The 26,380-nt window shown below is 53.1% G+C and overlaps 1 protein-coding gene across 2 annotated transcripts; it reads right to left on the bottom strand.

Moving 5' to 3' along the window:
- Positions 1–104: 104 nt before the first annotated feature.
- On the bottom strand, positions 105–23,627 carry gpatch4 (G patch domain containing 4). 2 transcript variants are annotated; one of them, XM_070868688.1, is made up of 7 exons: positions 23,532–23,627; positions 19,250–19,323; positions 17,999–18,091; positions 11,322–11,429; positions 8,265–8,365; positions 1,954–2,004; positions 105–778 (listed from the first exon to the last, which is right to left on the bottom strand). In XM_070868688.1, exons 1-7 carry the CDS (start codon positions 23,575–23,577, stop codon positions 319–321), a joined length of 933 nt encoding a protein of 310 aa, XP_070724789.1. In that variant the 5' UTR covers positions 23,578–23,627; the 3' UTR covers positions 105–318. The 2 variants fall into 2 exon arrangements, with proteins under 2 accessions (XP_070724789.1, XP_070724790.1); XM_070868689.1 differs by lacking the exon at positions 17,999–18,091.
- Between the last annotated feature and the right edge of the window lie 2,753 nt (positions 23,628–26,380).

The raw sequence follows: 26,380 nt of genomic DNA, 5'->3' as shown, positions 1-26,380 counted from the left end.
CCTGCAGAACAAGTGACCACGCTCCAAAAGTACTTCATTGGTTGCAGGAGGTCCTGAGGGTGAGAAAGGCGCTATAGAAATGCAAGTTCTTTCCATACTGTGGATTTCCAGCATTGTGTGTTTTTATTGCACCTCATAGCGTTGTTTCTCAGTTCATTCACCCCAGCATGGGATTCAAGTACAACAATTAAAAAGAAAAACGCTTTGATTAACAACCCTCTGCGTTCATCACGGCTGTGCCCCGGTGAGCTTAACCTCCGCACTGCTGTCCTGGGCGGGCGGGAGATCCCAGCACTGTTCTAGCGGACAGGGAGGGTGTCAGCCGAGGGACGACGGCTCGCCTTTATTCCTTTTCTTCCTTTTTTCCCTCTTTCCCGCGTTCCTGCTTTCCGGGCCGGCCTCGCTCGGCCCTAGCTCCGCCCGCAGTTCCCCGCCTCTCCGCTTGCGTTTCTGTTTTCCCTCCGTCTCGGCGGCCAGCTGCGGCTGACCGGCGCCCTTCCTCCTCTCGCCCGCCGCGCCCGTCGCTTGGCTCGGGCCTTCCCCGCCCCCTCCCGCCTGGTTCCCCGCCCGGCCGGGGTCGTGGTCAGGGGAGGCGCGCTTTTTCTTCTTCTTCTTCCGCTCGGCTTTTCCCTCGGTCCCCGTGCCCCCGGTGGCTGGGGCCTCCCCCTCGGCACGGTGGGCACCCCTGCCCGACTGCCCGTACTTTGCCAGGAATTCCCGCTCCTGCTCCTCCAGCCGGATCAGCTTGGCGCTCATGGTTAAACCGTGCCGGGCGCCCCTGGGGTGGGGAGGGGGGGAAAGAAAGGGTTAAAGGGCAAGGTTCAAAAGCAAAGGGCATCAACCAGAGCAAAGAATCTACATTCCCACCCTCCCTTTCCCTCAACCACTGTCTGTCCCACCCGTGACAGGGACTGTGGCTCTCGTATTGGGCTGTTCAGCCACATAAGGACTCACTTTAAGAGTGGAAGCAAGTCTTCCTCGATTCCGAGGGACTGCCGATGATGAGATAAGGGGACTGAGTGTAATGTAGTCAAGTTTGCTGACGATGCAAAGTTAGGTGGGACAGTAAGCTGTGAGGAGAACACAAAGCGTCTGCAAAGGGATATAGATAGATTACGTGAGTGGGCAGTAAAGTGGCAGAAGGATTATAATGTGGGGAAATGTGAGGTTATTCACTTTGGTAGAAAGAATAGAAAAACAGAGTATTTTTTAAGTGGTGTAAAACTTTCAAATGTTGGTGTTCAGAGAGATTTAGGTGTCCTTGTGCAAGAAACACAGAAAGATAGCATGCAGGTACAGCAAGCAGTAAGAAAGGCAAATGGTATGCTGTCCTTTATTGCAAGGGGGTTGGAGTACAGGAGTCAAGAAGTCTTGCTACAATTGTACAGGACCCTGGTGAGACCACGCCTGGAGTACTGAGCACAGTTTTGGTCTCCTTATCTAAGGAAGGATAATACTTGCCTTGGAGACAGTACAATGAAGGTTCACTAGATTGATTCCTGGGATGAGGAGACTGTCTTATGAGGAGAGATTGTGTAGAATGGGCCTATACTCTGGAGTTTACAAGAATGAGAGGTGATCCTCATTGAAACACACAAGATTCTGAGGGGGATTGACAGGGTAGATGCAGGGAGGATGTTTCCCCCCCCGGGCTGGAGTGTCTAGAACCAGGGGTCACACAGTCTCAGGATAAGGGGTCGGCCATTTAGGACTGAGATGAGGAGGAATTTCTTCACTCGGAGGATGGTGAATCTTTGGAATTCTCTGCCCCAGAGGGCTATGGTCTCTGAATATATTCAAGGCTGAGATCAATAGATTTTTGGAGTCTAGGGGAAATCAAGGGATCGGGCAGGAAGGTGGAGTTGAGGTAGATTGTCAGGCATGATATTATTGAATAATGAAGCAGGATCGAGGGACGAATGGCCGACTCCTGCTCCTATTTCTTATACTCACTTGTGTCCAGTGCGACCCCCACAAGCCCGTACCAACTCTTCATCTGTCAGCCTGCGTTCAAAACAAAACGCACACAGCATAAACAGCAGGGGTGTACCCAACACAGTGCGCAAGGCATGTACCAGACTTAATCACACTGAGAGAGCGCCGCACTATCGGAGGGACAGTACTGAGAGAGCGCCGCACTATCGGAGGGACAGTAGAGAGAGCGCCGCACTATCGGAGGGCAGTACTGAGAGAGCGCCGCACTATCGGAGGGCAGTACTGAGAGAGCGCCGCACTATCGGAGGGCAGTACTGAGGGAGCGCCGCACTATCGGAGGGGCAGTACTGAGGGAGTGCCGCACTATCGGAGGGCAGTACTGAGAGAGCGCCGCACTATCGGAGGGCAGTACTGAGAGAGCGCCGCACTGTCGGAGGGCAGTACTGAGAGAGCGCCGCACTGTCGGAGGGCAGTACTGAGAGAGCGCCGCACTGTCGGAGGGCAGTACTGAGAGAGCGGCGCACTATCGGAGGGGCAGTACTGAGAGAGCGCCGCACTATCGGAGGGGCAGTACTGAGAGAGCGCCGCACTGTCGGAGGGGCAGTACTGAGAGAGCGCCGCACTATCGGAGGGCAGTACTGAGAGAGCGCCGCACTGTCAGAGGGGCAGTACTGAGGGAGCGCCGCACTATCGGAGGGCAGTACTGAGAGAGCGCCGCACTATCGGAGGGGCAGTACTGAGAGAGCGCCGCACTATCGGAGGGGCAGTACTGAGAGAGCGCCGCACTATCGGAGGGGCAGTACTGAGAGAGCGCCGCACTATCGGAGGGGCAGTACTGAGAGAGCGCCGCACTATCGGAGGGCAGTACTGAGAGAGCGCCGCACTGTCAGAGGGGCAGTACTGAGGGAGCGCCGCACTATCGGAGGGCAGTACTGAGAGAGCGCCGCACTATCGGAGGGCAGTACTGAGAGAGCGCCGCACTATCGGAGGGGCAGTACTGAGAGAGCGCCGCACTGTCGGTCAATGCCACATCTCACCAAGGTATCAGCGGTGGCACATTGGGTAGCACTCACTCTCTCGCCTGAGTCAGAAGGTCATGGGTTTGTGTCCCACTCCACAGACTAGAACCCCATAATCCAGGCTGGCACTCCCAATGCCACTGAGGGAGCGCCGCAGTGTCGGAGGGGCAGTATTGAGGGAGCGCTGCACTGTCGGAGGGCAGTACTGAGGGAGTGCCGCACTGTCGGAGGGGCAGTATTGAGGGAGTGCCGCACTGTCGGAGGGCAGTACTGAGGGAGTGCCGCACTGTCGGAGGGGCGGTACTGAGAGAGTCCCGCACTGTGGGAGGGGCAGTACTGAGGGAGCGCCGCACTGTCGGAGGGGCAGTATTGAGGGAGCGCCGCACTGTCGGAGAGGCAGTACTGAGGGAGCGCCGCACTGTCGGAGGGGCGGTACTGAGAGAGCGCCGCACTGTCGGAGGGGCAGTACTGAGATAGCGCCGCACTGTCGGAGGGGCAGTACTGAGAGAGCGCCGCACTGTCGGAGGGGCAGTACTGAGGGAGCGCCGCACTGTCGGAGGGGCGGTACTGAGATAGCGCCGCACTGTCAGAGGGGCAGTACTGAGGGAGCGCCGCACTGTCGGAGGGCAGTACTGAGGGAGCGCCGCACTGTCGGAGGGGCAGTACTGAGAGAGCGCCGCACTGTCGGAGGGCAGTACTGAGGGAGCGCCGCACTATCGGAGGGGCAGTACTGAGGGAGTGCCGCACTATCGGAGGGCAGTACTGAGAGAGCGCCGCACTATCGGAGGGCAGTACTGAGAGAGCGCCGCACTGTCGGAGGGCAGTACTGAGAGAGCGCCGCACTGTCGGAGGGCAGTACTGAGAGAGCGCCGCACTGTCGGAGGGCAGTACTGAGAGAGCGGCGCACTATCGGAGGGGCAGTACTGAGAGAGCGCCGCACTATCGGAGGGGCAGTACTGAGAGAGCGCCGCACTGTCGGAGGGGCAGTACTGAGAGAGCGCCGCACTATCGGAGGGCAGTACTGAGAGAGCGCCGCACTGTCAGAGGGGCAGTACTGAGGGAGCGCCGCACTATCGGAGGGCAGTACTGAGAGAGCGCCGCACTATCGGAGGGGCAGTACTGAGAGAGCGCCGCACTATCGGAGGGGCAGTACTGAGAGAGCGCCGCACTATCGGAGGGGCAGTACTGAGAGAGCGCCGCACTATCGGAGGGGCAGTACTGAGAGAGCGCCGCACTATCGGAGGGCAGTACTGAGAGAGCGCCGCACTGTCAGAGGGGCAGTACTGAGGGAGCGCCGCACTATCGGAGGGCAGTACTGAGAGAGCGCCGCACTATCGGAGGGCAGTACTGAGAGAGCGCCGCACTATCGGAGGGGCAGTACTGAGAGAGCGCCGCACTGTCGGTCAATGCCACATCTCACCAAGGTATCAGCGGTGGCACATTGGGTAGCACTCACTCTCTCGCCTGAGTCAGAAGGTCATGGGTTTGTGTCCCACTCCACAGACTAGAACCCCATAATCCAGGCTGGCACTCCCAATGCCACTGAGGGAGCGCCGCAGTGTCGGAGGGGCAGTATTGAGGGAGCGCTGCACTGTCGGAGGGCAGTACTGAGGGAGTGCCGCACTGTCGGAGGGGCAGTATTGAGGGAGTGCCGCACTGTCGGAGGGCAGTACTGAGGGAGTGCCGCACTGTCGGAGGGGCGGTACTGAGAGAGTCCCGCACTGTGGGAGGGGCAGTACTGAGGGAGCGCCGCACTGTCGGAGGGGCAGTATTGAGGGAGCGCCACACTGTCGGAGGGGCGGTACTGAGAGAGTCCCGCACTGTCGGAGGGGCAGTATTGAGGGAGCGCCGCACTGTCGGAGGGCAGTACTGAGGGAGTGCCGCACTGTCGGAGGGGCGGTACTGAGAGAGTCCCGCACTGTCGGAGGGGCAGTACTGAGATAGCGTCGCACTGTCGGAGGGGCGGTACTGAGAGAGCGCCGCACTGTCGGAGGGGCAGTACTGAGATAGCGCCGCACTGTCGGAGGGGCAGTACTGAGATAGCGCCGCACTGTCAGAGGGGCAGTACTGAGATAGCGCCGCACTGTCGGAGGGGCAGTACTGAGGGAGCGCCGCACTGTCAGAGGGGCAGTACTGAGGGAGTGCCGCACTGTCGGAGGGGCAGTACTGAGGGAGCGCCGCACTGTCGGAGAGGCAGTACTGAGGGAGCGCCGCACTGTCGGAGGGGCGGTACTGAGAGAGCGCCGCACTGTCGGAGGGGCAGTACTGAGATAGCGCCGCACTGTCGGAGGGGCAGTACTGAGAGAGCGCCGCACTGTCGGAGGGGCAGTACTGAGGGAGCGCCGCACTGTCGGAGGGGCGGTACTGAGATAGCGCCGCACTGTCAGAGGGGCAGTACTGAGGGAGCGCCGCACTGTCGGAGGGCAGTACTGAGGGAGCGCCGCACTGTCGGAGGGGCAGTACTGAGAGAGCGCCGCACTGTCGGAGGGCAGTACTGAGGGAGCGCCGCACTGTCGGAGGGGCAGTACTGAGAGAGCGCCGCACTGTCGGAGGGCAGTACTGAGAGAGCGCCGCACTGTCGGAGGGCAGTACTGAGGGAGCGCCGCACTGTCGGAGGGGCAGTACTGAGGGAGTGCCGCACTGTCGGAAGGCAGTACTGAGGGAGCGCCGCACTGTCGGAGGGGCGCTACTGAGGGAGTGCCGCACTGTCGGAGGGGCAGTACTGAGGGAGCGCCGCACTGTCGGAGGGGCGGTACTGAGGGAGCGCCGCACTGTCGGAGGGGCAGTACTGAAGGAACGCTGCACTGTTGGAGGAGCGGTACTTAGGGAGGTGCCGTCTATGGGATGAGACATTAAACCGAGGGCCTGTCTGTCCTCTCAGGTGGATGTAAAAGATCCCGGGGCCACTATTGGAAGAAGAGCAGGGGGAGTTCTCCCCGGTGTCCTGGGGCCAATATTTATCCCTCAACCAACATCACTAAAACAGATGATCTGGGTTATTCACATTGCTGTGTGTGGGAGCTTGCTATGCGCAAATTGGCTGCAGCGTTTCCCACATTACAACAGTGACTACACTTCAAAAAAAGTACTGCATTGGCTGCAAGGCACGTTGGGACGTCCTGAGGTTGCGAAAGGCGCTATATAAATGCAAGTTGTTTCTTTCACTGTCCTTAGTGAGTTTTTTAACACTGAACAGCAGAGTCAGCGAAAGATGAGGTTTCTTGGTAACTTGGACAGGTTCGGTGAGTGGGCAAATGCATGGCAGATGCAGTATAATGTGGATAAATGTGAGGTTATCCACTTTGGTGGCAAAAACAGGAAGGCAGAATATTATCTGAATGATGACAGATTAGGAAAAGGGGAGGTGCAACGAGACCTGGGTGTCATGGTACATCAGTCATTGAAAGTTGGCATGCAGGTACAGCAGGCGGTGGTGAAGGTGGCAAATGGCATGTTGGCCTTCATCGCGAGAGGATTTGAGTATAGGAGCAGGGAGGTCTTGCTGCAGTTGTACAGGGCCTTGGTGAGGCCTCACCTGGAATATTGTGTTCAGTTTTGGTCTCCTAATCTGAGGAAGGACATTCTTGCTATTGAGGGAGTGCAGCGAAGGTTCACCAGACTGATTCCCGGGATGGCAGGACTGACATATGAAGAAAGACTGGATCGACTGGGCCTGTATTCACTGGAATTTAGAAGAATGAGGGGGGATCTCATAGAAACATATAGAATTCTGCCGGAATTGGACAGATTAGATGCAGGAAGAATGTTCCCGATGTTGGGGAAGTCGAGAACCAGGGGTCACAGTTTAAGGATAAGGGGTAAGCCATTTAAGACTGAGATGAGGAGAAACTTCTTCACTCAGAGTGGGGAACCTGTGGAATTCTCTACCACAGAAAGTTGTTGAGGCCAGTTCCTTAGATATATTCAAAAGGGAGTTAGATGTGGCCCTTACGGCTAAAGGGATCAAGGGGTATGGAGAGAAAGCAGGAATGGGATATTGAAGTTGCATGATCAACCATGATCAAAGGGCCGAATGGCCTACTCCTGCACCTATTTTCTCTGTTTCTATGTTCTTCACTCCAGTGGGAAACCTGAGCAACTCAGAGAACAAAAGGGTCCCAAAAATGGCCTTCTCAGGACCTGTGGCAAACCAGTCCACAAAGCCTGCCACTTTTAGTAGTCTCCAATTCCTTACTTGCTGCTTTCTCCCGATAGCGGAGAGAGGGCTGAGGGGGCGATCTGATAAAGGTACTTAAAATTCTGAAAGGGTTCGATCGGGTAGACGTAGAGAAGATGTTTCCCCTTGTGGGGGAGACCAGAATTAGAGGCCATCAATATAAGACAATCACTGATAAATCAGGAATTCAGGAGAAACCTCTTTACCCAGAGAGCGGTGAGAATGTGGAACTCGCTGCCACAGGGTAGGATTGAGGCGAATAGTATCGGTGCATTTAAGGGGAGGCTGGATAAACACATGAGGGAGAAAGGAATATGGGGATGGGGGGAGACGGAGAGGGGTGAGAGGGGGCTCGAGTGAGCATAAACACCGCACAGACCCGTTATGGGGAAGGGCCTGTTTCTGTGCTGTATATAAAAACATAAGAAACAGGAGCAGGAGTCGGCCATACGGCCCCTCGAGCCTGCTCCGCCATTCAATAAGATCATGGCTGATCCGATCATGGAATCAGCTCCACTTCTCTGCCCGCCCCCTTATCCCCTTATCGGTTAAGAAATTGTTTATCTCTGTCTTAAATTTATTCAATGTCCCAGCTTCCACAGCTCTCTGAGGCAGCGAATTCCACAGATTTACAACCCTCTTAGAGAAGAAATTCCTCCTCGTCTCAGTTTTAAATGGGCGGCCCCTTATTCTAAGTCTGTGTCCCCGAGTTTTAGTTTCCCCTATCAGTGGAAACATCCTCTCTGCATCCACCTTGTCGAGCCCCCTCATTAGCTTATGTTTTAATAAGATCACCTCTCATTCTTCTGAACTCCAATGTGTATGGGACCAACCTACTCAACCTATCCTCATAAGTCAAGCCCCCTCACATCAACTGAGTGAACCTTCTCTGAACAGCCTCGAATGCAAATATATCCCTCCTTAAAGACGGAGACCAAACCTGCACGCAGTGCTCCAGGTGTGGTCTCACCAATACCCTGTACAGTTGTAGCAAGATTTATCTGCTTTTATACTCTATCCCCCTTGCATTAAAGGCCAATATTCCATTTGCCTTCCTGATTACTTGCTGTACCTGCATGCTAACTTTTTGTGTTTCATGCGCAAGGGGTCGCACCGGTTCCGAGAGCTCGTACCTTGTGGTTGAAGAAAGGTCCAGTTTTTCATCCACATCGCTATCGTCCGAACTCTCCGATTCCACCAGAGGCCCCTCGCTCGTTGGCATCAGTGTGGCCGCCTGAAAGGACAATGATAATGTGTTCAAAATCCCGAGGGGTTTTGAGGAGTAAATCAGGAGAGACTGTTCCCGGGGGCAGGAGGGTGGGTAACCAGAAGGACACAGATTGACGATAATCGGCGATGGAACCAGAGGGGGAGATGGGGAGAATGTGTTTTGATGCAGCGAGATGTTGTGATCGGGAACGCGCTGCCTGAAAGGGCGGTGGGAGCAGATTCAATCGGGGACTTTCAAACGGGGGAATTGGGTAAATACTGGAAGGGGGGGGAAATGTGCCGGGCTGTGGGGAAAGAGCAGGGGGGAGTGGGACCGATTGGATCGCTCTGTCACAGAGCCGGCACAGCACGGGCTCCATGGGCCCAATGGGATCCTCCTGTGCTGCATCAATAACTTAGACGAAGGGACTGAGTGTAACGTATCCCAGTTTGCTGATGAGACAAAGCTAGTTGGGAAAGTAAGCTGTGAGGAGGACATAAAGCGGCTACAAAGGGATATAGGCCAGTTTAGTGAGTGAGCAAGAAGGTGGCAGATGGGAGTATCATGAGAGGAAAATTATCCATTTTGGTCGGAAGAATCGAAAAGCAGAATATTTTTAAAAGGTGAGAGACTCGTAAATGTTGATGTTCAGAGGGACCTGGGTGTCCTTGTACACGAGTCACTGAAAGTTAACCTGCAGGTAACAGCAAGCAATTAGGAAGGCAAATAGTAAGTTTTAGGCTTTACAGCAAGGGGGTTGGAGTATAAGAGTAAGGAAGTCTTGCTACGATTATATCATCATAGGCAGTCCCTCGAAACGAGGATGACTTGCTTCCACGCCGAAAATTGATGAGTTCACAGGTGTTTCAATCATATTCCAGATCCCAAACTACATCCTGAAGAGTGGAAGATGCCTGTGGGTGGATTTATTTAACGTGGGGTGGCCGTTGCACACCAGCCACCACACGGGGCTTGACAGAGCGAGGTCTTGGTCCAGTGGCAAGGGTTAACCAGGACGACTGGAGACCAGCTCTGCTGCACGGACCGAGCGCGCCCACACATATCGAACCTTCGCCTCTCCTGGGCCCCGATCACGTCCCTCGACGAACTCTCGCCGCTCCTGCTGTACCTGCCCACGCTCCCCTCAGCCGTCGCCCTCCTGCAGCAGCACGCGCTGCTCCCTGCAGTGACATGCTGCCACACGCTGCTCCCTCTGATGGCCCCGGCCTGCTGATGGTCTTGCAGGCCGGGACCACGCCAATTTCCGGGCCGGGCCACCGCCGCACGCTGCTCTCTATACAATTATACAGGGCCCTGGTGAGACCACACCTGGAGTATTGTGTACAATTTTGATCTCCTTACCTGCCATAGAGAGAAGCTGTTTCTCCTGGGCTGGAGTGTCTAGAACCAGGGGTCACACAACTTCAGGATAAGGGGGTCGGCCATTTAGGACTGAGATGAGGAGACATTTCTTCACTCAGAGGGTGGTAAATCTTTGGAATTCTCTGCCCCAAAGGGCTGTGGAGGCTCAGTCTTCGAGTATATACAAGGCTGAGATCGCGATTTCTGGACTCTCGAGGAAGGAAGGGATCGGTCGTGAAAGTGGAGTTGAGGTTGAAGATCAGCCGTGATCTTATTGAATGGCGGGGCGTACTCGAGGGGCTGAATGGCCGACTCCTAACCCTATGAGCCTGAGATTTTCCACTAAGGTGTAAGACTGGCGCTACCCGATCTCCGTCTCTATTGGTCTGTATAACGGGCGGCCGCGCTTCTTAATCGTACACCCGGGCAGAAATCTACGCCGGGAAAGTCTATAACAACTTGCATTTATATAGCGCCTTTGTGGACCATGTACAGTAGACACCTCAAGTCGCTGGAGAAATACCACCAACGATGTCTCCGCAAGATCCTACAAATCCCCTGGGAGGACAGACGCACCAACGTTAGCGTCCTCTTCCAGGCCAACATCCCCAGCATCGAAGCACTGACCACACTCGACCAGCTCCGCTGGGCAGGGCCACATTGTCCGCATGTCCCCAGACACGAGACTCCCAAAGCAAGCGCTCTACTCGGAACTCCTTCACGGCAAACGAGCCAAAGGTGGGCAGAGGAAACGTTACAGGGACCACCCTCAAAGCCTCCCTGATAAAGTGCAACATCCCCACCGACACCTGGGAGTCCCTGGCCCAAAGACCAGTCCGCCCTAAGTGGAGGAAGTGCATCCGGGAGGGCGCTGAGCACCTCGAGTCTCGTCGCCGAGAGCGTGCAGAAACCAAGCGCAGGCAGCGGAAGGAGCATGCTGCAAACCAGTCCCACCCTCCCCTTCCCTCAACCACTGTCTGTCCCACCTGTGACAGGGACTGTGGCTCTCGTATTGGACTGTTCAGCCACCTAAGAACTCATTCGAAGAGTGGAAGCAAGTCTTCCTCGATTCCAAGGGACTGCCTATGATGATTGATGAGTGCCTTTAATGTTGTAAAACGTCCCAAGCCGCTGCACAGACGTGTTAATCAGACTAAATTTCACACCCAGCCACATAAAGAGATATTGGGACAGGTGACCAAAAGCTTGGTCAAAAAGGTCTGTTTTAAGGAGCGTCTTGAGGGAGGAGAGCGAGGCGGAGCGGTTTAGGGAGGGAGTTCCAGAGCTTGGGGCCCAAGCAACTGAAGGCAACAATGGTGGAGCGATGAAAATTGGGGGGGGATGCATGAGAGGCCGGAATTGGAGAAGCGCAGCGATCGGGGGGGGGGGGTTGTGGAGCTGGAGGAGGTTACAGAGATAGGCAGTGGTGTAGAGCCAAGTAAGGATCAGAACACGAGCCTTTGGGCACTGAACATGTAGACGCACGTATGAAGAATGGAACCATACCTCCCCACCCGCCCCCTCAACACTGTTTAGCATCTTCAGGAGGTGGGGGGGGAGGGGGGGGAAAGAGTGAATTTAATATTCAGTACTAAGTCACGCTGAGGAGTGGGAATACCTTGATGAACCGCCCGTACAGCAGGTCCTTGCAGAGCTGGGCTTTACGTGGCTTCTTGTTGGTGACGGACCCTGCCTCCTCCTCGACCTTCTTCACCTCCACGCCATCCTGCCAACAAAGCAAAGCTGTCACGCGACCACCTCCGGCATCAGCCATTTGCTACCCGCCACCAGAGGGCGCAGCATGGCGACTGAGGCCCTCTAGTGGCAGAAAGCCGCACTGACCCAACAGTACCGTAACATCAGTCAACATCAATCTGGTGTTGCCAATAAACGTAGCCATATCAAGGCATCATTAAACAAAGCTTTCGTGCACTGAAATTTTCCAGTACGTATTTTGAAAGCCAAATTTCATTGCGTAACCGTTGATTATTTTTTCATAATTAGAAATATTCCGCCAAGGCCCCACAGTTCAGGACACTAGGTATGAGAAGGAGCGTAATTAAAGAAAGTGGTTGGGTGACACCAAGGTTGGGTTTTTCGAAGGGAGGGATGGATTTCTTCTTTCACCAGACCGAGGCCTTGACAGCGAGTTCAGAACAGGAGACAACATAAGAACATAAGAAACAGGAGCAGGAGTAGGCCATTTGGCCCCTCGAGCCTGCTCCGCCATTCACTAAGATCATGGCTGATCTGATCTTGGCCTCAGCTTCACTTCCCCGGCCGCTCCCCATAACCCTTCACTCCCTTATCGTTCAAAAATCTGTCTATCTCCGCCTTAAATATATTCAATGACGCAACCTCCACAGCTCTCTGGAGAATCTGTGGAATTCTCTGCCCCAAAGAAATTCCTCCTCATCTCTGTCTTCAATGGGCGACCCCTTATTCTGAAATGATGCCCCCTAGTTCTAGATTCCCCCATGAGGGGAAACATCCTCTCTGCATTTTCATTCTTCTAAACTCCAATGAGTACAGACCCAACCTTTCTTCATAAGTCAAACCTTTCATCTCAGGAATCAACCTCGTGAACCTTCTCTGAACTGCCTCCAATGCACGCATATCCCTCCTTAAATAAGGAGACCAAAACTGCACGCAGTACTCCAGGTGTGGCCTCACTAATACCCTGTACAGTTGTAGCAGGACTTCTCTGCTTTTATACTCTATCCCCCTTGCAATAAAGGCCAACATTCTATTTTCTATCCTAATTACTTGCTGTACCTGCATGCTAACTTTTTGTGTTTCATGTACACGGACCCCCAGATCCCTCTGTAGCCCAACATTTTATAATGTCTCCCCATTTAAATAATAATTTGCTTTTTTATTTTTCCTATCAAAGTGGATAACCTCATATTTTCCCACATTATACTACATCTGCCAAATTTCCCTCCCCCACACTTAGCCTGTCTATATCCCTTTGCAGATTCTTTGCATCCTCCTCCAACGCGTTGAAATTATACAGCTCTTCACAGGAGCGTAATCAGACAAGAATGATACCGAGCCACACAAGGAGATATTAGGACAGGTACTTGAAAGCCCGGGCAAAGAGGTCATTTTAAAGGTGGAGGGAGAATCGGAGAGGGTATCCCAGAGCTTGAGGCCCAGGTGGCTGAAGGCACGGCCACGAAGGGAGCGGGCGGATGGCCAGAGTTGGAGGAGCACAGAGATCTCGGCGGGTTGCGGGGCTGGTGGTTACAGAGATAGAGCAGAGAATGAGTGTTTCGGACGTAGGATTTGGAGCTTGGAAGGAATAAGAGGGAAGTTTAGAGAGCTGACGGATGAGAGAACACAAGACCATAAAAATAGTCTGGGATGGATCAATGGCTGAAAGCAGGAACCTCAGCGCATGTCATAAGAGAACAAAAGAACATAAGAATTAGGAGCAGGAGTCGGCCATACGGCCCCTCGAGCCTGCTCCGCCATTCAATAAGATCATGGCTGATCCAATCATGGACTCAGCTCCACTTCCCTGCCCGCTCCCCATAACCCATTATTCCCTTATCGGTTAAGAAACTGTCTATCTCTGTCTTAAATTTATTCAATGTCCCGGCTTCCACAGCTCTCTGAGGTAGCAAATTTCACAGATCCACAACCCTCAGAGAAGAAATTTCTCCTCAATTCAGTTTTAAATGGGCGGCCCCTTATTCTAAGACCATGCCCCCTAGTTCTAGTCTCCCCCATCAGTGGAAACATCCTCTCTGCACCTACCTTGTCGAGCCCCCTCATAATCTTATACATTTCGATAAGATCACCTCTCATTCTTCCGAATTCCAATGAGGCCCAACCTCCTCAACCTTTCCTCATAAGGCAACCCTCTCATCCCCAGAATCAACCGAGTGAACCCAGCGGGAGATCGAGAGCCAGCGGCAGTTGGTGAGAGGGGAGCGACCTGTCAAAAGCCCAGCGGGAGATCGAGAGCCAGCGTACCGGTGCAGCTACAGCGGGAGAGAAAGCAAAATAGAAGTAGAAAGTAATCAAAAAGTGACGTCACAGCCAATGTGGTAAGTGATTGGCTGGTGATTGGTGAGTAGCTTTTCTTTTCTTTTTTATATCAGTAAGTGAACTGCAACATTGTTATTACCAATTTAAGTGTATCTAAGGTTAAGGCATGGCAGGAGAGCTCGGTCACGTGATATGCTCCTCCTGTACCATGTGGGAACTCGGGGACACTTCCGGTGTCCCTGGGCGCTACGTGTGTGGGAAGTGTATCCGCCTCGAGCTCTTGACGGTCCGCGTTGCGGAATTGGAGCTGAGGGTGGATTCACTCTGGAGCATCCACGATGCTGAGAATGACGTGAGTATCACGTGTAGTGAGTTGGTCTTACCGCAGGAGAAGGGTCCACAGCCAGATAGGGAATGGAAGACCAGCAGGAAGAGCAGTGCAAGAAAGATAGTGCAGGGGTCCCCTGTGGTCATCCCCCTGCAAAACAGATACACTGCTTTGAGTACTGTTGGGGAGGATGACTCATCAGGGGAGGGCAGCAGCAGCCAAGTTCATGGCACCATAGGTGGCTCTGCTGCAAAGGAGGGCAGGAAAAAGAGTGGGAGCGCAATAGTGATGGTGAGGGGAATAGATAGGCGTTTCTGCGGACGCAACCGAGACTCCAGGATGGTATGTTGCCTCCCTGGTGCAAGGGTCAAGGATGTCTCGGAGCGGGTGCAGGACATTCTGAAATGGGAGGGAGAACAGCCAGTTGTCGTGGTGCACATTGGTACCAACGACATAGGTAAAAAAAGGGATGAGGTCCTACGAAAAGAATTTAAGGAGCTAGGAGCTAAATTAAAAAGTAGGACCTCAAAAGTAGTAATCTCGGGATTGCTACCAGTGCCACGTGCTAGTCAGAGTAGGAATCGCAGGATAGCGCAGATGAATACATGGCTTGAGCAGTGGTGCAGCAGGGAGGGATTCAAATTCTTGGGGCATTGGAACCGGTTCTGGGGGAGGTGGGACCAGTACAAACCGGACGGTCTGCACCTGGGCGGGTCCGGAACCAATGTCCTAGGGGGAGTGTTTGCTAGTGCTGTTGGGGAGGAGTTAAACTAATATTGCAGGGGGATGGGAAACTATGCAGGGAGACAGAGGGAGACAAAAATGAGGCAAAAGCAAAAGACAGAAAGGAGATGAGGAAAAGTGGAGGGCAGAGAAACCCAAGGCAAAGAGCAAAAAGGGCCACTGTACAGCAAAATTCTAGAAGGACAAAGGGTGTTAAAAAAGCAAGCCTGAAGGCTTTTTGTCTTAATACAAGGAGTATCCGCAATAAGGTGGATGAATTAACTGTGCAAATAGATGTTAACAAATATGATGTGATTGGGATTACGGAGACGTGGCTCCAGGATGATCAGGGCTGGGAACTCAACATCCAGGGGTCTTCAACATTCAGGAAGGATGGAATAAAAGGAAAAGGAGGTGGGGTAGCATTGCTGGTTAAAGAGGAGATTAATGCAATAGTTAGGAAAGACATTAGCTTGGATGATGTGGAATCTATATGGGTAGAGCTGCAGAACACTAAAGGGCAAAAATCGTTAGTGGGAGTTGTGTATAGACCTCCAAACAGTAGCAGTGATGTTGGGGAGGGCATCAAACAGGAAATTAGGAGTGCATGCAATAAAGGTGCAGCAGTTATAATGGGTGACTTTAATATGCACATAGATTGGGCTAGCCAAACTGGAAGCAATACGGTGGAGGAGGATTTCCTGGAATGCATAAGGGATGGTTTTCTAGACCAATATGTCGAGGAACCAACTAGGGGGGAGGCCATCTTAGACTGGGTGTTGTGTAATGAGAGAGGATTAATTAGCAATCTCATTGTGCGAGGCCCCTTGGGGAAGAGTGACCATAATATGGTGGAATTCTGCATTAGGATGGAGAATGAAACAGTTAATTCAGAGACCATGGTCCAGAACTTAAAGAAGGGTAACTTTGAAGGTATGAGGCATGAATTGGCTAAGATAGATTGGCTAATGATACTTAAGGGGTTGACTGTGGATGGGCAATGGCAGACATTTAGAGACCGCATGGATGAATTACAACAATTGTACATTCCTGTCTGGCGTAAAAATAAAAAAGGGAAGGTGGCTCAACCGTGGCTATCTAGGGAAATCAGGGATAGTATTAAAGCCAAGGAAATGGCATACAAATTGGCCAGAAATAGCAGCGAACCTGGGGACTGGGAGAAATTTAGAACTCAGCAGAGGAGGACAAAGGGTTTGATTAGGGCAGGGAAAATGGAGTACGAGAAGAAGCTTGCAGGGAACATTAAGGCGGATTGCAAAAGTTTCTATAGGTATGTAAAGAGGAAAAGGTTAGTAAAGACAAACGTAGGTCCCCTGCAGTCAGAATCAGGGGAAGTCATAACGGGGAACAAAGAAATGGCAGACCAATTGAACAAGTACTTTGGTTCAGTATTCACTAAGGAGGACACAAACAACCTTCCGGATATAAAAGTGGTCAGAGGGTCTATTAAGGAGGAGGAACTGAGGGAAATCTTTATTAGTCGGGAAATTGTGTTGGGGAAATTGATGGGATTGAAGGCCGATAAATCCCCAGGGCCTGATGGACTGCATCCCAGAGTACTTAAGGAGGTGGCCTTGGAAATAGCGGATGCATTGACAGTCATTTTCCAACATTCCATTGACTCTGGATCAGTTCCTATCGAGTGGAGGGTAGCCAATGTAACCCCACTTTTTAAAAAAGGAGGGAGAGAGAAAGCAGGGAATTATAGACCGGTCAGCCTGACCTCAGTGGTGGGTAAAATGATGGAATCAATTATTAAGGATGTCATAGCAGCGCATTTGGAAAATGGTGACATGATAGGTCCAAGTCAGCATGGATTTGTGAAAGGGAGATCATGCTTGACAAATCTTCTGGAATTTTTTGAGGATGTTTCCAATAAAGTGGACAAAGGAGTACCAGTTGATGTGGTATATTTGGACTTTCAGAAGGCTTTCGACAAGGTCCCACACAGGAGATTAATGTGCAAAGTTAAAGCACATGGGATTGGGGGTAGTGTGCTGACGTGGATTGAGAACTGGTTGTCAGACAGGAAGCAAAGAGTAGGAGTAAATGGGTACTTTTCGGAATGGCAGGCAGTGACTAGTGGGGTACCGCAGGGTTCTGTGCTGGGGCCCCAGCTGTTTACATTGTACATTAATGATTTAGACGAGGGGATTAAATGTAGTATCTCCAAATTTGCGGATGACACTAAGTTGGGTGGCAGTGTGAGCTGCGAGGAGGATGCTATGAGGCTACAGAGTGACTTGGATAGGTTAGGTGAGTGGGCAAATGCGTGGCAGATGAAGTATAATGTGGATAAATGTGAGGTTATCCACTTTGGTGGTAAAAACAGAGAGACAGACTATTATCTGAATGGTGACAGATTAGGAAAAGGGAAGGTGCAACGAGACCTGGGTGTCATGGTACATCAGTCATTGAAGGTTGGCATGCAGGTACAGCAGGCGGTTAAGAAAGCAAATGGCATGTTGGCCTTCATAGCGAGGGGATTTGAGTACAGGGGCAGGGAGGTGTTGCTACAGTTGTACAGGGCCTTGGTGAGGCCACACCTGGAGTATTGTGTACAGTTTTGGTCTCCTAACTTGAGGAAGGACATTCTTGCTATTGAGGGAGTGCAGCGAAGATTCACCAGACTGATTCCCGGGATGGTGGGACTGACCTATCAAGAAAGACTGGATCAACTGGGCTTGTATTCACTGGTGTTCAGAAGAGTGAGAGGGGACCTCATAGAAACGTTTAAAATTCTGACGGGTTTGGACAGGTTGGATGCAGGAAGAATGTTCCCAATGTTGGGGAAGTCCAGAACCAGGGGTCACAGTCTAAGGATAAGGGGTAAGCCATTTAGGACCGAGATAAGGAGAAACTTCTTCACCCAGAGAGTGGTGAACCTGTGGAATTCTCTACCACAGGAAGTAGTTGAGGCCAATTCACTAAATATATTCAAAAGAGAGTTAGATGAAGTCCTTACTACTCGGGGGATCAAGGGGTATGGCGTGAAAGCAGGAAGTGGGTACTGAAGTTTCATGTTCAGCCATGAACTCATTGAATGGCGGTGCAGGCTAGAAGGGCTGAATGGCCTGCTCCTGCACCTATTTTCTATGTTTCTATGTTTCTCTGAACTGCCTCCAAAGCAAGTATATCCTTTCGTAAATATGGAAACCAAAACTGTACGCAGCATTCCAGGACGAGGACCACAGGACACAGTGAGACCGTTCACAATATATCGCCACCTGTTTGGTTTCCACGGTGATGTTAGCGGCAGCTTTGTTGAAGACATGATCCCACCAATGAAACGTGAACTGTTCCCCTAAATGATGGCCAACCTGAATAATACACAACACAATACGTCAACCAATCAAATGCTGCACAGCACGGTGAAACACGCAACATTAAAAACATAAGAAATAGGACCAGGAGTCGGCCATTTGGCCCCTCAAGCCTGTTCCTCCATTCACTAAGATCATGGCTGATCTTGGCCTCAGCTCCACTTCCCTGTCCGCTCCCCATAACCCTTCACTCCCTTATCACTCAAAAATCTGTCTATCTCCGCCTTAAATATATTCAATGTCCCGGCTTCCACAGCTCTCTGGGGCAGAGAATTCCACAGATTTACAACCCTCTGAGAAGAAATTCCTCCTCATCTCTGTTTTAAATGGGTGACCCCTTATTGTGAAACTATGTGCTCCCTAGTTCTAGATTCCCCCACGAGGGGAAACGTCTTCTCTGCATCTACCCTGTCCAGTCCCCCCAGAATCTTCAACGTTTCAATAAGATCACGTCACATTCCTCTCACAAGGGGCTGGGCACTTCACCCCGATCCCAGATCGAGGGCCCGTCACTCTGCCAGCTGCAAGGCTCTTACAGGAAACGAGTATGGCATGTCTCAGCCCAGACCCCATCAACCCGTAGCCCAGCACCACCTCAAACTGGCAACCTCATCGAGACAGTTGTGGGATGAGCGAGGTGGGAAACAACCAGCACATTGCTGCAGTAGGGGAGACTCCCGAGGGCAAAGCAACGTAGAGGGAGCTTTACTCTGTATCTAACTCTGTGCTGTACCTACCCTGGGAGTGTTTGATGGGACAGTGTAGAGGGAGCTTTGCTCTGTATCTAACCCCGTGTACCTGCCCTGGGAGTGTTTGATGGGACAGTGTAGAGGGAGCTTTACTCTGTATCTAACTCCCTGTACCTGCTCTGGGAGAGTTTGATGGGATCAAAAGAAACCAGTCATTGTACCTAAATTTGCCTAGAGAGAGAGAGGATCTGAGAGATACCAGTCAGTCTACAGATATCTCCCTGAGGGAGAGGGACTGAGAGACACCAGTCAGTGTACAGATATCTCCCTGAGGGAGAGGGTCTAAGAGACACCAGTCAGTGTACAGATATCTCCCTGAGGGAGAGGGACTGAGAGACACCAGTCAGTGTACAGATATCTCCCTGAGGGAGAGGGAATGAATTGCACAGTAACCTTGCACACTTACCCCTGCGGTGCCACATTTCACCTTCACTTTGATGGCTTCCGAGATTCCGTTCTCTCTCGGCCCCAGGCCCTTTCCTTTTTAAGAGAAAAGAAAAAGAGGGGGAAGTCAATGATTAAATCCCAGGATCAATCACATCGATCTCAGGCTACAGCACAGGGTCAGTCCTCAGCCAGAGGTCGATGGGCAAAGGTAGCCAGGAGCTGTGTCACACGTGGGTCCCGGGTTTTGGGGTAAGAAATCAGCCAGGCCTCACCCTCCTGATCACCACGCAGTGACCCGGCTACAGACCCCGTCCACCAAACCCCAACCGTGTCCCCAACCATTAGCTATTGAGGTTAGAACAGGCACCCTCCACCTAATCCTGGGCATCTGCCTCCCCCCCACACATACCCCATACCCACCTCCCCCCCCCCCCACACATACCCCATACCCCCCTCATCGTCCACACATACCCCATACCCCCCTCCCCCCCACACATACCCCATACCCCCCTCACCCCCCACACATATCCCATACCCCCCCATCCTCCACACATACCTCATATCCCCCTCACCACCCCACACATATCCCATATCCCCCTCACCACCCCACACATATCCCATACCCCCCCCCCACATATCACCCTCAATCCCACACATACCCCATATCCCCCTCACCCCCCCACACATATCCCATACCCCCCCCCACATATCACCCTCAATCCCACACATACCCCATATCCCCCTCACCACCCCACACATATCCCATATCCCCCTCACCACCCCACACATATCCCATACCCCCCCCCACATATCACCCTCAATCCCACACATACCCCATACCCCCCTCACCCCCCCACACATATCCCATACCCCCCCATCCTCCACACATACCCCATATCCCCCTCACCACCCCACACATATCCCATATCCCCCTCACCACCCCACACATATCCCATACCCCCCCCCCACATATCCCCCTCAATCCCACACATACCCCATATCCCCCTCACCCCCCCACACATATCCCATACCCCCCCCCACATACCCCATATCCCCCTCAATCCCACACATACCCCATATCCCCTTCACCCCCCACACCCCCCATATCCCCTTCACCCCCCACATCCTCCACACATACCCCATATCCCTCTCACCCCCCCCACACATATCCCATACCCCCCTCAATCCCACATACCCCCCTCAATCTCACACATACCCCATATCCCTCACCCCCCCCCACACATATCCCATAACCCCCCCACATACCCCATATCCCCCTCAATCCCACACATACCCCATATCCCCTTCACCCCCCACATACCCCATATCCCCTTCACCACCCACATACCCCATATCCCCTTCACCCCCCACACATATCCCATACCCCCCTCATCCTCCACACATACCCCATATCCCTCTCACCCCCCCACACATATCCCATACCCCCCTCAATCCCACACATACCCCATATCCCTCTCACCCCCCCACACATATCCCATACCCCCCTCAATCCCACACATACCCCATATCCCTCTCACCCCCCCACACATATCCCATACCCCCCTCAATCCCACATACCCCCCTCAATCCCACATACCCCATATCCCCCTCAACCCCCACACATACCACATCCTCCCCACACATACCCCATATCCCCTTCACCCCCCACACATACCCCATATCCCCTTCACCCCCCACAAATACCCCATATCCCCTTCACCCCCCACACATATCCCATATTCCCCCCACATACCCCTCAATCCCACACATACCCCATATCCCCCCCACATATCCCATACCCCCCTCATCCTCCACACATACCCCATATCCCTCTCGCCCTCCCACACATATCCCATACCCCCCTCAATCCCACACATACCCCATATCCCTCTCACCCCCCACACATATCCCATACCCCCCTCAATCCCACATACCCCCCTCAATCCCACATACCCCATATCCCCCTCAACCCCCACACATACCCCATATCCCCTTCACCCCCCACACATACCCCATATCCCCTTCACCCCCCACACATATCCCATACTCCCCCACATACCCCTCAATCCCACACATACCCCATATCCCCCACACATATCCCATACTCCCCCACATACCCCTCAATCCCACACATACCCCATATCCCCCTCACATATCCCATACCCCCCCACATACCCCTCAATCCCACATACCCCATATCCCCCTCACATATCCCATACCCCCCCACACATACCCCATACCCCCCCCACATACCCCATATCCCCCTCAATCCCACACATACCCCATATCCCCTTCACCCCCCACATACCCCATATCCCCTTCACCCCCCACACATATCTCATACCCCCCTCATCCTCCACACATACCCCATATCCCTCTCACCCCCCCCCACACATATTCCATACCCCCCTCAATCCCACATACCCCCCTCAATCCCACATACCCCATATCCCCCTCAACCCCCACACATACCACATCCTCCCCACACATACCCCATATCCCCTTCACCCCCCACACATACCCCATATCCCCTTCACCCCCCACACATACCCCACATCCCCTTCACCCCCCACACATACCCCATATCCCCCTCACCCCCCACACATATCCCATACTCCCCCACATACCCCATATCCCCCTCAATCCCACACATACCCCATATCCCCCTCACCCCCCACACATATCCCATACTCCCCCACATACCCCATATCCCCCTCAATCCCACACATACCCCATATCCCCCTCACCCCCCCACACATATCCCATACCCCCCCCACATACCCCATACCCCCCCCCACATACCCCATATCCCCCTCAATCCCACACATACCCCATATCCCCTTCACCCCCCACATACCCCATATCCCCTTCACCCCCCACACATACCCCATATCCCTTTCACCCCCCACACATATCCCATACCCCCCTCATCCTCCACACATACCCCATATCCCTCTCACCCCCCCACACATATCCCATACCCCCCTCAATCCCACATACCCCCCTCAATCCCACATACCCCATATCCCCCTCAACCCCCACACATACCACATCCTCCCCACACATACCCCATATCCACTTCACCCCCCACACATACCCCATATCCCCTTCACCCCCCCCCACATACCCCATACCCCCCTCAATCCCACACATACCCCATATCCCCCTCAATCCCACACATATCCCATACCCCCCACATACCCCCCACATACCCCATATCCCCCTCAATCCCACACATACCCCATACCCCCCTCAATCCCACACATACCCCATACCCCCCTCAATCCCACACATATCCCATACCCCCCCCACATACCCCATATCCCCCTCAATCCCACACATACCCCATATCCCCTTCACCCCCCACATACCCCATATCCCCTTCACCCCCCACACATACCCCATATCCCTTTCACCCCCCACACATATCCCATACCCCCCTCATCCTCCACACATACCCCATATCCCTCTCACCCCCCCACACATATCCCATACCCCCCTCAATCCCACATACCCCCCTCAATCCCACATACCCCATATCCCCCTCAACCCCCACACATACCACATCCTCCCCACACATACCCCATATCCACTTCACCCCCCACACATACCCCATATCCCCCTCACCCCCCACACATACCCCATATCCCCCTCACCCCCCACACATACCCCATATCCCCTTCACCCCCCCCCCCACATACCCCATACCCCCCTCAATCCCACACATACCCCATACCCCCCTCAATCCCACACATACCCCATATCCCCCTCAATCCCACACATATCCCATACCCCCCACATACCCCATACCCCCCTCAATCCCACACATACCCCATACCCCCCTCAATCCCACACATACCCCATACCCCCCTCAATCCCACACATACCCCATATCCCCCTCAATCCCACACATATCCCATACCCCCCACATACCCCATACCCCCCTCAATCCCACACATACCCCATACCCCCCTCAATCCCACACATACCCCATATCCCCCTCAATCCCACACATATCCCATACCCGCCCACATACCCCATATCCCCCTCAATCCCACACATACCCCATATCCCCTTCACCCCCCACATACCCCAGATCCCCTTCACCCCCCACATCCCCTTCACCCCCCCACACATACCACATCCTCCCCACATCCCCCCTCACCCCCCCGGGGAACCCCTATATTAGGATTACACACAATGTCCACCTCAGAAACAGGCCATTGGGCCCACGCGGTGTTTCTGCTCCACACCAGCCTCCTCCCGCCCCTCTCCCCCCGTGTGTCCCCCCGGGACATTACCCCGGGCCCAGCCCCGCTCTTTCAGGTGTCTCTCGGCGAAATCCATCGTCCGCCACTCACACGCCGCCCAACCGCCAGCCCACTGAGCATGCGCCGCCCTCCATCTTGGTAAAGGCGAGGGGCGCACTTCCCCCTCCAGTCCCGCCGCCACCTTGGTAAAGGCGCGCCGCCCCAGCGCGGGGACGAAGAACGCTCGGGCAGCGCGCGTCAAGGGCGAGCGGGGGCCATCTTTGTCAAGGACGCCGCGAGCGCCATGTTTGTAAAGGGGAGTATTTTATATATATATGTAGTTGTAATAAAAACAGGGGGGAAAAAAACGTTGGAAACATGGCTAGGAAGCGTCTGAGGAGAAAAAAAGAGTTACATTTTCAGCTGGCTGATCTTTCATCAGAATGTATGTGGGGTTGGAAAAGAAAAATAAAAAACACAGGGGGCACCTGAAAATGTGTTGGAGTGTGACCCCCCCCCCACTTTAAAAAGGGGACACTTGATTGTTTTCTACAATAATTGTTGCATGTGGTGTGGAGTTGGGTGAGTGTTAACAGCTAAAATGAGCATGCGCCGTCGCCATCTTCGTAAAGTACGAGACTGCTGTTTGGGTGTATGTGTGTGGGCGCGCCGAGACGCCATGTTTGTAAAGGCGATCGCGCGCGTGTTGAACGGAGTAGCAAAAGTGAGCATGCGCCGCCGCCGCGGCCGCCGCCAGCTTTGTAGAGTGCGCGCTGCTCGCGCGCGTCGAGCCGCCATGTGTGTAAAGGAGAGCGTGGGTGGCCCGATCGCCTGGCCGGAGGCTCGGCCGGGCGTCGGCGAGGATCGGGCGGGGCAGCTCAGTCGACGTCCAAGAATGAGGGAAGAGACGCAGGTCGCCGCTGGTAGTCCGGAGGTTCGGAGGGAAGGTTCGCGCCTGAGGTAGGCCCGAGTTTGAGGGATTAGGGTTTTAAGTAAAGTTTTAAGAAAATGCACCCCCCTATTAGGGTCTATTAGGACATAGAAAGAGAGAAAATAGGTGCAGGAGCAGGCCATTCAGCCACCATTCAATATGATCATGGCTGATCATTCCCTCAGTACCCCATTCCTGCTTTCTCTCCATACCCCTTGATCCCTTTAGCCGTAAGGGCCACATCTAACTCCCTCTTGAATATATCCAATGAACTGGCCTCAACAACTTTCTGTGGTAGAGAATTCCACAGGTTCACAACTCTCTGAGTGAAGAAGTTTCTCCTCATCTCGGTCCTAAATGGCTTACCCCTTATCCTTAGACTGTGTCCCCTGGTTCTGGACTTCCCCAACATCGGGAACATTCTTCCTGCATCTAACCTGTCCAATCCCGTCAGAATTTTATATGTTTCTATGAGATCCCCTCTCATCCTTCTAAACTCCAGTGAATACAGGTCCAGTCGATCCAGTCTCTCCTCATATGTCAGTCCTGCCATCCCGGGAATCAGTCTGGTGACCCTTCGCTGCACTCCCTCAATAGCAAGAACGTCCTTCCTCAGATTAGGAGACCAAAACTGAGCACAATACTCCAGGTGAGGCCTCACCAAGGCCCTGTACAACTGCAGTAAGACCTCCCTGCTCCTATACTCAAATCCCCTCGCTATGAAGGCCAACATACCATTTGCCTTCTTCACCGCCTGCTGTACCTGCATGCCAACTTTCAATGACTGATGAACCATGACACCCAGGTCTTGTTGCACCTCCCCTTTTCCTAATCTGTCGCCATGCAGATAATATTCTGCCTTCGTGTTTTTGCCACCAAAGTGGATAACCTCACATTTATCCACATTATACTGCATCTGCCATGCATTTGCCCACTCACCTAACCTGTCCAAGTCACCCCGCAGCCTCTTAGCATCCTCCTCACAGCTCACACTGCCAGTGGGAGGGGGGAGGTTGAGGGTGATAAGTTGTCGGATGGCGGAAGATGACAAGGATACAGTTGTTTTGGCAGGGGAGCTTGTCCCATCTTGACGGTGTCAAAGGCCTTTGTAAGGTCAAAGAAGGTGAACATAAGAATTAAGAACAGGAGTAGGCCATCTAGCCCCTCGAGCCTGCTCCGCCATTCAACAAGATCATGGCTGATCTGGCCGTGGACTCAGCTCCACTTACCCGCCCGCTCCCCATAACCCTTAATTCCCTTATTGGTTAAAAATCTATCTATCTGTGATTTGAATACATTCAATGAGCTAGCCTCAACTGCTTCCTTGGGCAGAGAATTCCACAGATTCACAACCCTCTGGGAGAAGAAATTCCTTCTCAACTCAGTTTTAAATTGGCTCCCCCGTATTTTGAGGCTGTGCCCCCTAGTTCTAGTCTCCCCGACCAGTGGAAACAACCTCGCTGCCTCTATCTTGTCTATCCCTTTCATTATTTTAAATGTTTCTATAAGATAACCCCTCATCCTTCTGAACTCCAGCGAGTATAGACCCAGTCTACTCAATCTATCATCATAAGGTAACCCCCTCATCTCCGGAATCAGCCCAGTGAATCGTCTCTGTACCCCCTCCAAGGCTAGTATATCCTTCCTTAAGTAAGGTGACCAAAACTGCACGCAGTACTCCAGGGGCGGCCTCACCAATACCCTGTACAGTTGCAGGGCTGGCGCTGCTCTCTGCATTTTTCCTGCAGCTATCGCGCTGCAAAGATCATGTCCGTTGTGTATCGTAGGGGATGAAATCCGCACTGTGACTCCGGGAGGTGCTCCTCGGCCACAGGGAGAAGACGGTTGAGGAGGACTCTGGCGACGACTTTCCCAGTGGCTGATAGCAGGGAAATTCCTCTGTAGTTGCCGCAGTTGGACTTGTCCCCTTTTTTAAAGATGGTCACGATCACTGCATCTCTGAGATCTC

The sequence above is a fragment of the Pristiophorus japonicus genome, chromosome 30 (genome assembly GCF_044704955.1).
Source record: "Pristiophorus japonicus isolate sPriJap1 chromosome 30, sPriJap1.hap1, whole genome shotgun sequence".
NCBI classification, from domain to species: domain Eukaryota; kingdom Metazoa; phylum Chordata; class Chondrichthyes; family Pristiophoridae; genus Pristiophorus; species Pristiophorus japonicus.
The sequence above is the reverse complement of the archived record's forward strand: the minus strand, read 5'-3'. Positions and strand labels throughout refer to the sequence as shown.

What these genes read in the sequence shown, in the direction of transcription:
- gpatch4 (XM_070868688.1), bottom strand. Translation starts at nt 23,577, where the DNA reads ATGGATTTCGCCGAGAGACACCTGAAAGAGCGGGGCTGGGCCCGGG. An exon ending in TGAAATGTGGCACCGCAGGG is followed by an intron (nt 18,092 to 19,249) that starts GTAAGTGTGCAA and finishes TGTATTATTCAG; the next exon opens with GTTGGCCATCATTTAGGGGA. An exon ending in GACCTTTCTTCAACCACAAG is followed by an intron (nt 2,005 to 8,264) that starts GTACGAGCTCTC and finishes TTTTGAACGCAG; the next exon opens with GCTGACAGATGAAGAGTTGG.